Source organism: Malus sylvestris, chromosome 16, assembly GCF_916048215.2.
Source record: "Malus sylvestris chromosome 16, drMalSylv7.2, whole genome shotgun sequence".
NCBI classification, from domain to species: Eukaryota; Viridiplantae; Streptophyta; class Magnoliopsida; order Rosales; family Rosaceae; genus Malus; species Malus sylvestris.
Genome location: NC_062275.1, coordinates 8614946 through 8628731, shown reverse-complemented (window position 1 = coordinate 8628731; position 13786 = coordinate 8614946). Strand labels below are relative to the sequence as shown.

General features: G+C 38.2%; 1 protein-coding gene, 1 non-coding gene and 1 pseudogene across 2 annotated transcripts; 1 reads left to right on the top strand and 2 right to left on the bottom strand.

Annotated features, from left to right (window-relative positions):
• Window positions 1–4005: 4005 nt before the first annotated feature.
• LOC126606686 (delta(3,5)-Delta(2,4)-dienoyl-CoA isomerase, peroxisomal-like) lies at window positions 4006–5253 on the bottom strand (annotated as a pseudogene).
• Window positions 5254–5537: 284 nt separating this feature from the next.
• On the bottom strand, window positions 5538–5609 carry TRNAQ-UUG (transfer RNA glutamine (anticodon UUG)). The gene has a single exon. It is a non-coding gene; the product is annotated as a tRNA-Gln (tRNA).
• Window positions 5610–11530: 5921 nt separating this feature from the next.
• LOC126607894 (uncharacterized) lies at window positions 11531–12406 on the top strand. Its single transcript, XM_050275597.1, has 2 exons — window positions 11531–11712; window positions 11788–12406. Exons 1-2 carry the CDS (start codon window positions 11531–11533, stop codon window positions 12404–12406), a joined length of 801 nt encoding a protein of 266 aa, XP_050131554.1.
• The last annotated feature ends 1380 nt before the right edge of the window (window positions 12407–13786 follow it).

The window sequence follows — 13786 nt, the reverse complement described above, 5'->3', positions numbered from 1 at the left end:
AGATTGCCTTTTCCATTAAGTCATATTGCCAGTAAACACATTTTTGAGCTTGTTCATTGTGACATTTGGGGACCGCACAAAATTTCTACATATAATGGGGCTCGATATTTCCTAACCATTGTTGATGATTTTTCTCGCACCACTTGGCTCTTTTTGATGCGAAATAAATCTGAAACACAACAGTTGCTTAAGACTTTCTTTTCTTATGTAGAAACTCAATTCCATCACAAAATTAAGAAAATCCGAACTGATAATGGTAGTGAGTTTTTGTCCCTACATTCTTTCTTTTCCGAGAGCGGTGTGATTTTTGAACGTTCTTGCACATATACTCCACAACAAAATGGAGTAGTCGAGCGGAAACATCGTCATATTTTGCAAGTAGCTAGGGCACTATGTTTTCAAAGTCACTTACCTTTGTATTTTTGGGGAGATTGTGTCCTTACTGCCATCTATCTCATAAATCGCTTACCCACACCACTTTTGTCAAATAAATCCCCTTTTGAGGTTCTTTATGGTCATCCTCCATCGTACGCACACTTACGTATTTTTGGATGTTTAGCCTATGCCACTAATGTTCACCTTCTTCATAAATTTGATGCACGAGCCAGAAAATGTGTCTTTATAGGATATCCCTTTGGTCAAAAAGCGTATAAGTTGTACGACCTTTCTACTCACAAAGTGTTCACCAGCCGCGATGTCATTTTTCATGAGTTTCATTTTCCTTTTATCACCACTTCTTCAACCCAACCTCCTGAACCTGTCTTGCCTCCTCCTACTTATGATGCCATTGAGATGCCACCTACTCCCGTCATCATTGAGCCTTCCACCCCTCCTGTTGCCATTGAGTCTCCATCCACCTCCCTTGCTCCACCTCTCCTAGACCACACCGTCACCGATAGTCCTTCTCCGTCACCTGGTCTCCCTCTTGCACCCCCCCAATACGACATTCTGATAGGCCTAAACGTACCCCTACTTATCTTGATGACTATGTTTGCTCTCATGTTTCCTCGTCTTCCCCACTCCAAGCATCGACTCCAGGTTCTTCTGCCAAAGGTACTCGTCACCCTTTATGCAAGCATATTTCTTATCAACATCTTTCTCCATCTTATCAAAGTTTTATTGCCAATATTACTCTTCCTATTGAACCTAACACATATGCAGAGGCTGCTAAAGATCCTCGGTGGCGCGACGCTATGGCCTCGGAGATTCAGGCTCTCGAAGCTAATGCCACTTGGTCTTTGACTGCTCTTCCCCCTGGCAAGATCCCTATTGGTTGTCGTTGGGTCTACAAAATCAAGCACAAGTCTGATGGCACTATTGAGCGTTACAAAGCTCGTTTAGTGGCCAAGGGTTACACTCAAATTGAGGGTGTTGATTATCAGGATACATTTTCCCCGACTGCCAAGTTGGTTACCTTTCGTTGTCTCCTTGCTCTTGCGGCTGCTAGTGGCTGGTCTCTCCATCAAATGGATGTCCACAATGCTTTCCTCCATGGTGATCTCCTTGAAGAAATATATATGGTTCCACCTCCTGGTCTTCAGCGACAGGGGGAGCATTTAGTATGTCGCCTTCACAAGTCTTTGTATGGATTAAAGCAGGCTTCTCGGCAGTGGTTTTTTAAATTTTCTGAAGCCATTTCTGCAGTTGGGTATACACAGTCCAAAGCCGATTATTCCCTTTTTACAAGAAAAGTTGGCAAATCGTTCACAGCTCTCCTTATTTACGTTGATGACATCTTGATCACTGGTAATGACATGACGGCTATTGGTTCTCTTAAATCTTTTTTGAATAAACGCTTCCGCATCAAAGATTTAGGAGCCCTTAAATATTTTTTAGGAATAGAGATTGCTCGTTCAAGAAAGGGGATCTTTATTTCTCAAAGAAAATATTTATTGGACATTTTGAAAGATGTTGGTTTTTTGGGAGCACGCTCAGCTAGTTTCCCCATGGAACAGAATCTAAAGCTACTTCCTGATGAAGGAGATTTACTTCATGATCCGTCCATCTATCGGAGATTGATAGGACGTTTGATATATTTAACTATTACCAGGCCTGATATTACTTTTGCAGTAAACACGTTAAGTCGTTTCATGCAACATCCTCGCAAGCCTCACTATGATGCAGCTTTACGTGTTTTGAGATACTTGAAGAACACTCCAGACCAAGGTATTTTGTTTTCCTCACAAAGTTCGTTAAGATTGAAGGCCTTTTGTGATGCTGATTGGGCAGGGTGTCCAGTAACTCGACGTTCTACTACCGGATATTGTGTTTTCCTTGGAGATTCTTTAATTTCATGGAAAAGCAAAAAACAGAAGACAGTCTCATTGTCTTCTGCAGAAGCAGAATACCGTTCAATGGCTGCTACCTGTTGTGAGCTCACCTGGTTACAAAGTCTTTTATGTGATTTACACATTAAAGATATGGGTCCTGCTCTTTTACATTGTGATAACCAAGCAGCTCTTCACATTGCCTCTAATCCTGTTTTTCATGAGCGGACACGCCATATAGAGATTGACTGCCATTTTGTTCGAGATAAAATTCAAGAAGGAAAGGTAGTCACCAAATTTGTTCCATCTTCAAAGCAGGTTGCAGACATATTGACAAAGCCTTTAGGAAAAGATCAATTTCGTTTTTTGCTGAGCAAGTTAGCAGTTTTTGACATTCACTCGCCAACTTGAGGGGGAGTGTTGAGATATGATTAGTTTCCTTCCTATTTGGTAGCATGATAATCATTGACTATTAGTGATTTATTCTTTCCCTTTGTACAAATATTTACTTAGCTGATTTGTAGGAGTTAGAAGTTGTGATTGTATTCTTGCAGTTTGTATAAGAACCCTAGCGCAACTTGTATATTCATTGAGAATTAATACAGAAAATTCTTTTCTGCCATTCCATTCTTAAGAGTGTTGAGCATCCCAAGGACCAGTGAAAAAGAAGTTGTGAAAGCGGTCGTTAGTCAAGGGAAGAGAAGGAAAGACACAAGAACAGTATGGGAGCAGGGTGAAATTGGAAGAGAGGAGGGAATGATGAGAAGACAAGATAAAGAGTAGAGAGGCTGTGGCCGATCCCGAGCCGAATTAAGGAGTCGCCGCCGCCAAATCTAAGGTTAGAGTGGGTAGGTGAGAGGATTAGAGTGAGAGTTGTGGCAGTTTGACTTTGGGTATGACTCTTCTCCAACTAATAGGTTGAAAATTATATTGTTTCATTATGTAAAACTAAAAGAGTAATAACAATCATAATGATACTACATAGTTTAAAGTAGGCCATGCACATTAACTATCATAAACATTCAATTTGAAGGCCCACAACGGCAGAAAAGGCAGCAATTCTTCTAGGAGTCAATCCATGTTAGCAAATAATGTTTCAGTTGGAACAATATCTAATGTCAAATAATCCTATTCAACTCTTCACGTTGGAATTGAATCATCGGTTGGAGATGCTCTAAGAGTTTGTTTAGAAATTGATAATTCACTCAATTAAGTATTTTTTTTTCTTCCCTTCTAGGTAAAAAGTAAGGAAGATGAGTTAGTTCGGGTTGTAAAAGAAAACCCCATCCCTCGTAGTCCTACTATTTTTGTGAAGATAAGACTACTTTTTCTAGAGATTAAAAGAGACGGTTCGCCACTGAATCATCTTCCGTTGTAACTAATGTATCTTCTACCTACTATTTTTGAATGATAACGTATGGATATCTATAATTTTCAAAGTGAGGGCATAATTATTAAGAAAAATAAATAATAAGAATGAAGCTTTGGTGGTATGAATGAATTTAATTCTTTGATGGTTGTGTAACAATGTGGCATGTACTCAGTTCCTTCTGATAGGAGCCCAAATAATTGTTATTTAATCAGTGCAGTCCAGTGATTGATCATGGAGACATTTCGAGAATTCAATTATAGAAAAATCTCTCCTCTATCAACTGTTAACAACTGTTAACGTCAACTAGCCAACTGTTAACGTCGAGTGCAATTATAAGCGCAATCATAATCGAGTGCAATAACTTGGTGCAGGGGGACAAAATTTTGTAACAGTGCTTTTATTACAAGTGCTTTTCACTGCGAGAGTACAGAACAACAAAGCAAGTTACAAAAATATAGATTGAAAACACAGAGCAGAAGGAAGATGCAATTGCAATCAGAGCTTGGCAAAAACAGGCTTTCTTTTCTGGGCGAATGCCGTGACAGACTCAGTTAAATCATCAGATAACAGCATTGCTGAATTCCATGTTGCAGCGTAATCCAATCCTTGCTCCACATTCAGCTCCCTACTTCTTTGCAATACCGCTCTCGTCCCCGTCACTGCCAGTGGAGATTTCAACCCAATTCCTGAATGTCATTTCCCAAAAATTAATAAATTAGCATCCTCCAAACGAACTGTTACTACTACGGGTTTTTTATTACTTCTAAAAAAGTTAAAAGCGTTTTCCGCCAACTAAAGGCGTTCTCTATCAACTAAAAGCGTTCTCTATCAACTAAAAGCGCTTCTGGCTCCAAATGTCTACACCCTTGTGCGCATACGTGTAGGAACAATCCCAAGTTGCTTGATTGATCACAAATGATTTGTTTTTGGAAATGACTAACTTACCCTCCGCGATTAGGAGTACACCATTGTCCAACTCTTCCTTGGAGTCGAATACTCTAGAAACCAGGCCCAGTTGCTTAGCCTCCGTACCCGAAAAGCTCCGACCCGTAAGCGCCAGTTCAATCGCGTTACCGTATCCGACAATTCCCGGCATCCTCTGAAGCGTCCCGAGGTCCGCCGTGATCGCCAGGTGGACATATTTGACCGAAAAGAACGCGTCCTTGCTGCAATACCTTATGTCGCAGGCGGCCACGATATCGATACCACCGCCGATACACGCCCCGTGGATGGACGTAATCATCGGCTTCCGGCACCGCTCGATCGCCGTGATCGCGTCCTGCAACCATTTGATCTCCCGACGAAGCTGCTCTCCAACTCGGCCTCAGTCTCCGGAGGCGAACTTGTCGGAGATCGATGTGAGGGTTTTTAGGTAGATTCCGGCGCAGAAGTGGTCGCCGGCGCCGGTGAGGACGATGACGTTGACGTTAGGGTCTTGGTCGAGGGAAGAGAGGGCTTCGGGGAATTCGGTGAAGAAGTCGCGCGAGAGAGCGTTGCGGTGGCTCGGGCGGTTGAGCTGGAGGTAGAAGACGGAAGATTTAGGGTTTTTCTGATCCATTTTCAGGGATTGGTAGGTCGCCATTTTTGTCCGTCACTGGCTGAAGATTGCGAGAAAAGAAGAAAAATGAAAGAAAGGGAAGGATGTGAACAGATTTACCAAATTACTCCAACCTCAAAACGACAACGTATTATGATTTAAACCAAAAAAAAAAAGGGATCTTTTAACGAAAAGCACCTGGTACTGTTCACTTTAACGAAAAACCACATTTTTACACTAAAAAGTCAATCCTGGTACTATTCACTTTACCCTTTATTTTATCCTTATCATTAAAACTCAAAGTTTTCAAACCCTTTTCATTAGTTTTCCTAAAAAAAAAACAATGTAACAGATAAAAAAGAGGTCCTACCGGGAGTCGAACCCAGGTCGCTGGATTCAAAGTCCAGAGTGCTAACCACTACACCATAGAACCTTCCTGTTGAAGGTTTGTCTTTTTATTTTATTTAACCACATAATTCCATAGAAGAGTTGTTCGAATGTTGTAATATTATTGAGAGAAAATTGTAGAAATAGTCTATCAACTTTAACACAGTTAGAACAATGGTCCCTCAACTAAAAGTTCATGACCATTGATCCCTTAACTTATCAAAACGTGCAGCCTTTTCATTCAACTCAGTCAAAACGAGTCATGTTGGAATGAGCACTGTTACAATTGAGTTTACAATTGAGTTAAAGTTGAAGGATCATTGCTCCAATTGGGTTAAAATTGAGGAACAATTTCTCCAATTGGGTTAAAGTTAAGGGACCATTGCTACAATTTTTCTCATTTCGTTTTTCATATTTGCCCCTTGATTCACCCTCAAGTGTGTGGCACGTGATTCATTTTGACGAAAGTTCTAACAGAGTTGATGAAAATGATCATAATTGCTTGTCTTAAAGAGTTAAGGGACCAATGGTCATAGAACAAGTGCTTCATGTTAAATCAAATGGTTTCCTTCCTGGTTTAGCCTTGTGTATCGTATTATATAATATAATATATATTAATGTTGCTACTTTTCCAGCTAGGGTTTCCAGCTAGGATGAAATTTCCAAAGAGAGTAATATGTTCCCATGCACGTAATGCCCTGGATTAAGGAATCATAATTTAACATGAATTAGGGCACAACAAACAAGCTCCTGCTTGCACTGCACGTAATCAAATGATGTTGAATTAAGTCTTTTAGTATTAGATGATGACGATGCAAGACAAAATTTGGTGATTTGATTCCAATTTTGTTATTGCGTTGAATTTGACCCCAACATGATCAAAAGATGTTAAGTCTTTTAGTATTAGATGATGACGATGCAAGACAAACTTTTGTGATTTGATTCCAATTTTGTTATTGCGTTGAATTTGACCCCAACATGATCAAAAGATGAAGCTGAAAATCCAAGAGCTTCCTGTTGCTGAAGATAGTGCTGTTCGTCATCCTGTACCTTTTGCCTTATCTCTTGGCTTTGTAATTTGACATGGTGATCTGACTCCCACCAATACTAGAAAGTAGCCCAACGCCAAAGCCATCACCAATAATCTTAAGATATCTCTCACTGAGCATCAGAAATGAAATGTCGTAAACATCCATGATGACAGTGCATTATCATCACCATATTAACTAGTAATCGTGACCATATAATCAATGATTAATTCGCTCATTAAATGAAACTAATCAACCCAAATGTGCTTTCCTTGTATAGAATATAAGGGTATCCAACTATATATCGATTAAGGCTGTGCTATCCACATACTCCTCTTAATTATCAACCATCGGATAAAATGAATTGAAGAAGATTATAAACAAAAAATTACAGGTGATGATGTGTATGAAGTTAAAATAAGTGTGTCAATAGCATCACCTCTATCGATTATAGGAGGTATCTAGCTTTCTTTTATGCAGTAAAACATCTGTAATGATGCTTTGAATAACCTCCATGTAGTCATAAAAATTTTCGGTCTAAACTTATGTCACGTTTTTAGAGATTTGCCTTCACATATGGTTGTCAGGAAGTCCAAATATATGCAATGTTGTAACAAATAATAAAAATCTAAGATGAAATATAGTATTTAAGAGATTATAGATGTCCTTCATTTTCTAATGTTGAAAATTGGCATGCTCCACTAGTAATATAGTTTCTTGTACTCATTGAACATAGCTAAGTCAAAAATAATTTTTTTCAACTGCACCTCTATTATAGTTATAAAATTAATTTGGTCCCAGTATTATGCTTGCATAGAGGTTATACTGTATAGTATGTAATATGTTTCTTCAAAGATGGATGTCGATCCGTGTCACCTTTAATTAGCACATTTAGTTTGTTGTTTTAAAATTGGCATCATCAATTTGTTTGTTTTTTTTTTTTTAGAAATTCGGCATTGGCATATGAATTTTGCATTTCCATCATCGGTGGAAGTTTGTGTTGAAAATGGCATCGGTACTTAGCATTAGTTTTCTGCTTGGCCTTGGCAATTAGGTTTAGTTTTCTTTTTGGTAAGCTCATGTTTTTTGCCATCATGGGTGATTTTGAAGACAATAGTTAATTTATCAATTTGGTTCAATTTTATATTAGGGTAAATTACACAGTAGCTCCTCAGGTTTTGAGATCTATTACAACTCTATATAACAACTTTAAAACATTTCACTTTCATACCTCAAGTACTATTTTATTTCAATATAATACATCCGTTAGATTTTCCATTCATTAATCTGTTAAATGCTGACGTGGCTGCCACATTTGTGCCACGTGGCTGCCAAATGTCTGCCACGTGGCAAAAAAAAATTACCCTTTATATTAAGATACTTTTGAGTATTTAGGATTTTCAAGTAGGACAAGAATTTAAATTACGTTCCTATTGTTTACTAGGTGTACAGTTACTTTCTTGTTTGTTAGTATTGGAGTGAGTAGAAATCTCATTGTATCTTATTGTTCCACATTGCTTGTCACTTAAAGTTTCTCACACTTTATAATACTTTGTCCTTTTTACCAAGTGATTGGAAAGATGAACCGTAGAGTGCAAAATTGGGCTTGAACCTTGGGTTTGAGTTTTGGGCTAGGGCTCTAATATTAAATTCAATAATTAATTATTTTATTAATTTCGAATTTAATTTTTATTTTTTTAGAATCAACAGACACATCCTTTCGAATGAAGTTTGAGACGATGAAAGAACGGTAAGAGCAACGCACCCGTCTGAGCAGATGCTTCCCAGAAGATGCATCCTAAATTCATACCTATTGCGAAGACATATATACATTAGATATACATATCCATCTGCATTGCATTTAGAATATAGCAAACATTCTTCATGTGAATTTTACCAAATCCTAATTTCTTGAGAGAACCATAAGAGTAAGTCCACCGGGAATGGATTTCCCGGCACCCTTCACCCAAAACAGGCCGGCCCCTAACTAAATCACTCTAGCCCAGCCTGATGGGCTAGGTGCAAGTCGTCCCATAGGTCGGCCCAGAATGTGCTGAGCCAAGGCCCGTCCTATGTGACATCATGCTAACGCCAACGTGATGTCACACCATTTAAATTTTTTTGTGCCAAGCAAGTGGGAAGCAAGTGCGATTGGGCGTGCGTTGTCGACAAGAAATCAGAGCCAGGGCCTACATGTGTAGGCGCACTCACCGATCTGATGGGGAGGCCATGTGGCCTGTCCTGGGCCGTTGGATTTCCAACGGCTAGTTTTCTAAATTGTTGGATCTCCAACGGTAAAAAAAATTTTGAATTTGAAATCTAACGGTTAGATGACGTGGCGAGTTCTGGGTCATCTGATCTGAACATCAATGCTTCACGATTTTGGTTCAAAAAAACAAAAAACCAAACGGTCAAAATTATGACCGTTGGCCACGTGTCAACATATGAGCCGTTGGATTTGAATCTTTTTCAAATCCAACGGTCCAAATTAATTTACTTAATAAAAATTAATAAAAAATTGTTAAAAATATAGAAAAAAAATAAAAAAATAATTATTTTTTCCTATAAATACCTAATCATCATCTTCCACCTTACACCACATTTCAATATTTTCAACACTTTCTACTAAAGCATTCATATGCTTTTTTGTGTGAAAAAAAAAAACCTAACCAGAACCTCATCCTTTCTTTTTTTGTCCATATAAACCATACATCCCTACATCCATCCTCACACCAAACTCGATCCTTCTTTTTAGTTTAGAATCATTTTTCATTGTTTTCAAATCTTGAGTTCTTACAATGTCTTCTTCAAGGAGAGTGTATAAATAGTTTGAGGAGCAACAAAAAAGATTGTTGGCACAACAGGAAAAGCACCCAGAGTCACATATTCAGTCAATGGCCATACATACAACGGGCCGTACTACCTTGCAGATGGCATTTACCCAAGGTGGACAACGTTTGTCAAAACAGTCCCACATTCACAAAGTGAAAAAGAAAAACATTTTGCAAAATGTCAAGAGGGGTGTAGGAAGGATGTGGAGCGTTGTTTTGGTATCCTGCAAGCTCGTTAGGTGATTGTCAAGTCAGCTACCATAATGTTTGATGTCAAGGCACTTCGATCCATCATGATGACATGTATAATTCTCCATAACATGATTGTGGAAGATGAATATGATTATGATGCCGTCGATGAATACGAGCTGGACATAATGAACAACTCAAGAACATGTATCTATTGTGCTCATGCTGCCACTGAAGATCCCGTGCAACACGAGCCATTGGAACGGGATGGACGTTACAATCAATTGATCTCTAAGTGGTACACTTCATTGTAAGAGCCATAATAGCACTATACCCATCAAAGTGACTTGATTGAGCCCCGATGGGGATTGCAACAAGGTCAAGATAATTAAAAGGAGCTTGTGGTGGAACAATAAAGTTCTTAGTTTATTTAGTGTGTTTTTTTAAGTTTATTTGATGAGTTTATGTAATTTTATTTAGTGTATTTTTTTTAAAGTTTATTTGATGAGTTTATGTAATTTTATTTAGTGTGTTTTTTAAGTTTATTTGGTGAGTTTATGTAATTTTATTTAGTGTGTTTTTTTTTAAGATTATTTGACATGTGGCGTGACAAGATTGGATAAAACTCCAATATGAAATTAAAACTATTTTATTTATTTATTTATTATTTTATAAAAAAAATTAATAATATTTTAAATGGGCTGGGTGCCAGCATATTTTGTAAGGGTGGAGATTGTTTGTGCCAGCGCATTTTTTAGGGGTGGAGATGCATTTGGCCTATTACTATTTATTGGGGTCTATCACTGTTCACTAAGTGAATTAAATGGGCTGGGTGCTGTCGCATTTTTTTAGGGGAGGACTTGCTCTAAAGATATTCGCTAGAAGTCAAGTTTTCTGGTGTTGGAATCTTGAATTGGATCATTGAATCTTGGTGAAGCAGATGTCCATCGAACTACAAGAGTAAAGTAAGGATGAAATTTCATTTCAAGGATATTACAGTACACAAGCATTGATTGTCATTTTATTTGTTAGTATCAGTTTTGTTTATTCATACTCTGTCAATATATTTGATTGCAATTTATTGTTTATTAGCATATTCGAATTTATATATATATTTGTCGTTGTTTGTTGATTATTATCCAATAGTTAGGAATTGGGTATGTATAAATACAACTTGTAACCTACTTGGTAGGGATTAAATTTGGCAATATGTAGTCTTTTAGAACTATGTAATCATGTTGGCTATTTTGTAGTATTTTCTTTATTTTAGTTAATAAATATTTAGAGTTTGCAATTCATTTTCCTTCTTTTCTCGTCCTCAAATTTGTTAACAATAAATTATTAAGTTTGTTCCCTTCTTAGACCATCTCCAACCCTTGGGCTAAAAGCCAAATTTTTTAGCCCCGAAAATTTAGCTTTTAGCCCTCGAAAATTTAGCTTTTAGCCCATAAACAACTTTTCTGCTCCAATCCTTCTGACCTAAAATTTTAGCCCGAGATTATTAAAGAATGAACTTAGGCTAATTTTTTGTGTCTTAAATTAATTTTAAAAAATAAATATGTAGACTATCGTAAATTAATTTTATGAACATTTTAATCTAAAAATATTTAAATTCTGATAAATATTGAAAAATCACTTAATTTTCCACAAAGCAAGCCTTCAACTTTCACCAACCGTTCAACAACAAACTTTCAACTTTCATCAATCATCATCTATATAAACACATGTCCAATATTAGTTGATTACACAATCTTTCAACCTTCAATCATCCTCGACATTCACCAATCTTTGAACTTTCAAAGAGTTTTTGTTTCCAAAAAATTCTTAATATCTCATCAATGGGTGATAGAAGAAGGCGTAGTAAGGCAAAGCAGATGGCATAATACCAAGCAAAGCTTGACATTGAGGATGCAGAATTGATGAACGCCGAAGTTGAATTTGTAAACTCGCTTATGCAATATGAGCACCACGGCGAATCTAGCCATCATGGTTCTGTTAAGAAGCGTTCATTTATGCAACGTGATAGAGAAGAGTGTCATGACCGAATGATGAAAGATTATTTCATCGAGCGTCCGAGATTTCCTGCTCATGATTTTCGGAGGTGGTTTCGGATGAGGATATAGCTTTTTGAAAGCATCTTGAACATAGTTGTTAATCATGACCACTACTTTGCAAGGAAGATAGATGTCGTTGGCCGCCAAAGTCTATCACCTTATCAGAAGCTCACATCTACATTTCAGATGCTAGCTAATGGGTGCTCTGCAGACTCAATTGACAAGTATTGCCGAATTGCGGAAAGTACTGCTATTGAGAACCTGAAGTGCTTCTGTCAGGCAATTCAAGCCATATGTGGAGCCACATACCTCTGCAAGCCAAATCGTGAAGACTTGAAGAGGCTACTACGCAAGGAAGACAAAAGAGGCTTATCTGGCATGATAGGAAGTCTCGATTGTATGCATTGGGAGTGGAAGAATTGTCATATTGGTTGGGCTGGCCAATTCAAGGGCCATCATAATAAGCCAACCATCATGCTCGAGGCTGTGGCATCTTACGTCACGTGGATTTGGCATGCATTCTTCGGCGCTCCTGGATCAAACAACGATATCAACGTTCTTTGGTTTTCTCCTATGTTCGATAATGTTGTGAATGGATGGGCACCAAAATTTCAATGCAAGGTAAATGGTAATAGGTATGAGCTAGGTTACTACCTAACTGATGATATTTATCCTGGTTGGTCTACCTTTGTCAAAAGTGTCCACTCACTAGAGTTTCGTTCAATTTTGCAATTCCGGTAGCAAAGTGTCCACTTATCGGATCTTGGGACTTCCCTTTTCTCTTTGTTTCCTTTTTCTTATCTCTTCCCTGGGGCTTTGCAAAAGAAGGAGATGGGGTCATTTCATCGACACCTTCATCTTCGGCATTTGTCTGTGCGGCTTCATGTTGAAATAATCTTCCCCATTGTTGGTCCGCATTGGTTCCCTACCTCGGACAATCCTTGAGGACGTCCCAAGCATATTGCAACTTAAAAACTTGATTTTTTGGTGTTACTCTTGTCTTGTAAATTTCCATTGATTTGTCACCCTATGCAAAAAATACATAAAAATAATTAGTTGCAAAATAATCTTATGTACATGACAAATAAAATATCAAGAAAAAAACTCACAATTTTTGTGGCACTCCTTCCACTAGCCATGCCAACCACGACTCTCTCCAAGCTTCCCTTCCATAAAGTGCATGCTTTGTTGATAGTCTTCCACCAATCATAAACACCACCACCGTCCCGCCCGCTGCTGTTGCAGTTTTCTTGAAACTTTGCAATGATTTTATCCCATAAAACATTTTTATTTTAATTTGTGCCAACTGCACCATCTTTGCTAACAGAAACCCATGCCAAGCATAAGCAACATCTTCCTCACAAGTCCAATTACGACCTCTAATATGCTTTCTTGCCATGTTGAACAATTTGGAAATGGAAAGAAATGGTAGAAAGACAAATTAGAAGAATTGTAGGAGAAAATTGAGTTTTGTGTGGATGTTTGAACAAATACATAGGTATTTATAGAGTTTTTGGGTGAATTTTGATTTAATTTTTTTTAATTATTTTAGCAGTTGGATTTAAATTTGAGCTGTTAGATCTTTTATTTTACCGTTAGATTTGATTATATTCGATCTCAGCTGTTGGATTCAATAATATATAAATATAAAAAAAAATTGAATCTAGGCCGTTGGATTAACCAACGGCCTGATGATCATGACCGTTGGATGGAAGAAGTCGTTGGGGCTCATAGTGGAACGTTGCCAATAGGCCCACGTGGGTGGGTCCTTGGCGGTCGGAAGCCTCACGCGTTAGGCGTCATCGTGGGCTGCGTTTGGCGCCCAAACGCTGAAAAGCAATCCCTTTGGTAGGGCCCACATCGACTTTTGAGCTAAATTTTGGGCGGAATCTAGCCTCAGTTACCCATTGAGCATTTAGCCCAAAGTTTTCCCTTGGGTTGGATTGAGTTTGGGAAGAAATTTAGCCCATAGCCCAAGGTTGGAGGTGGCCTTAAGGTGATATGAATCAACCCCAAATGTGTTTTGCTCATATGTAATATAAGAGTATCAATTATAAGAAGTATCTAGCCATGGACGGAGGCAATTAAGGCCCACCAGGGGCACCTGTTCCCACTTAAGTT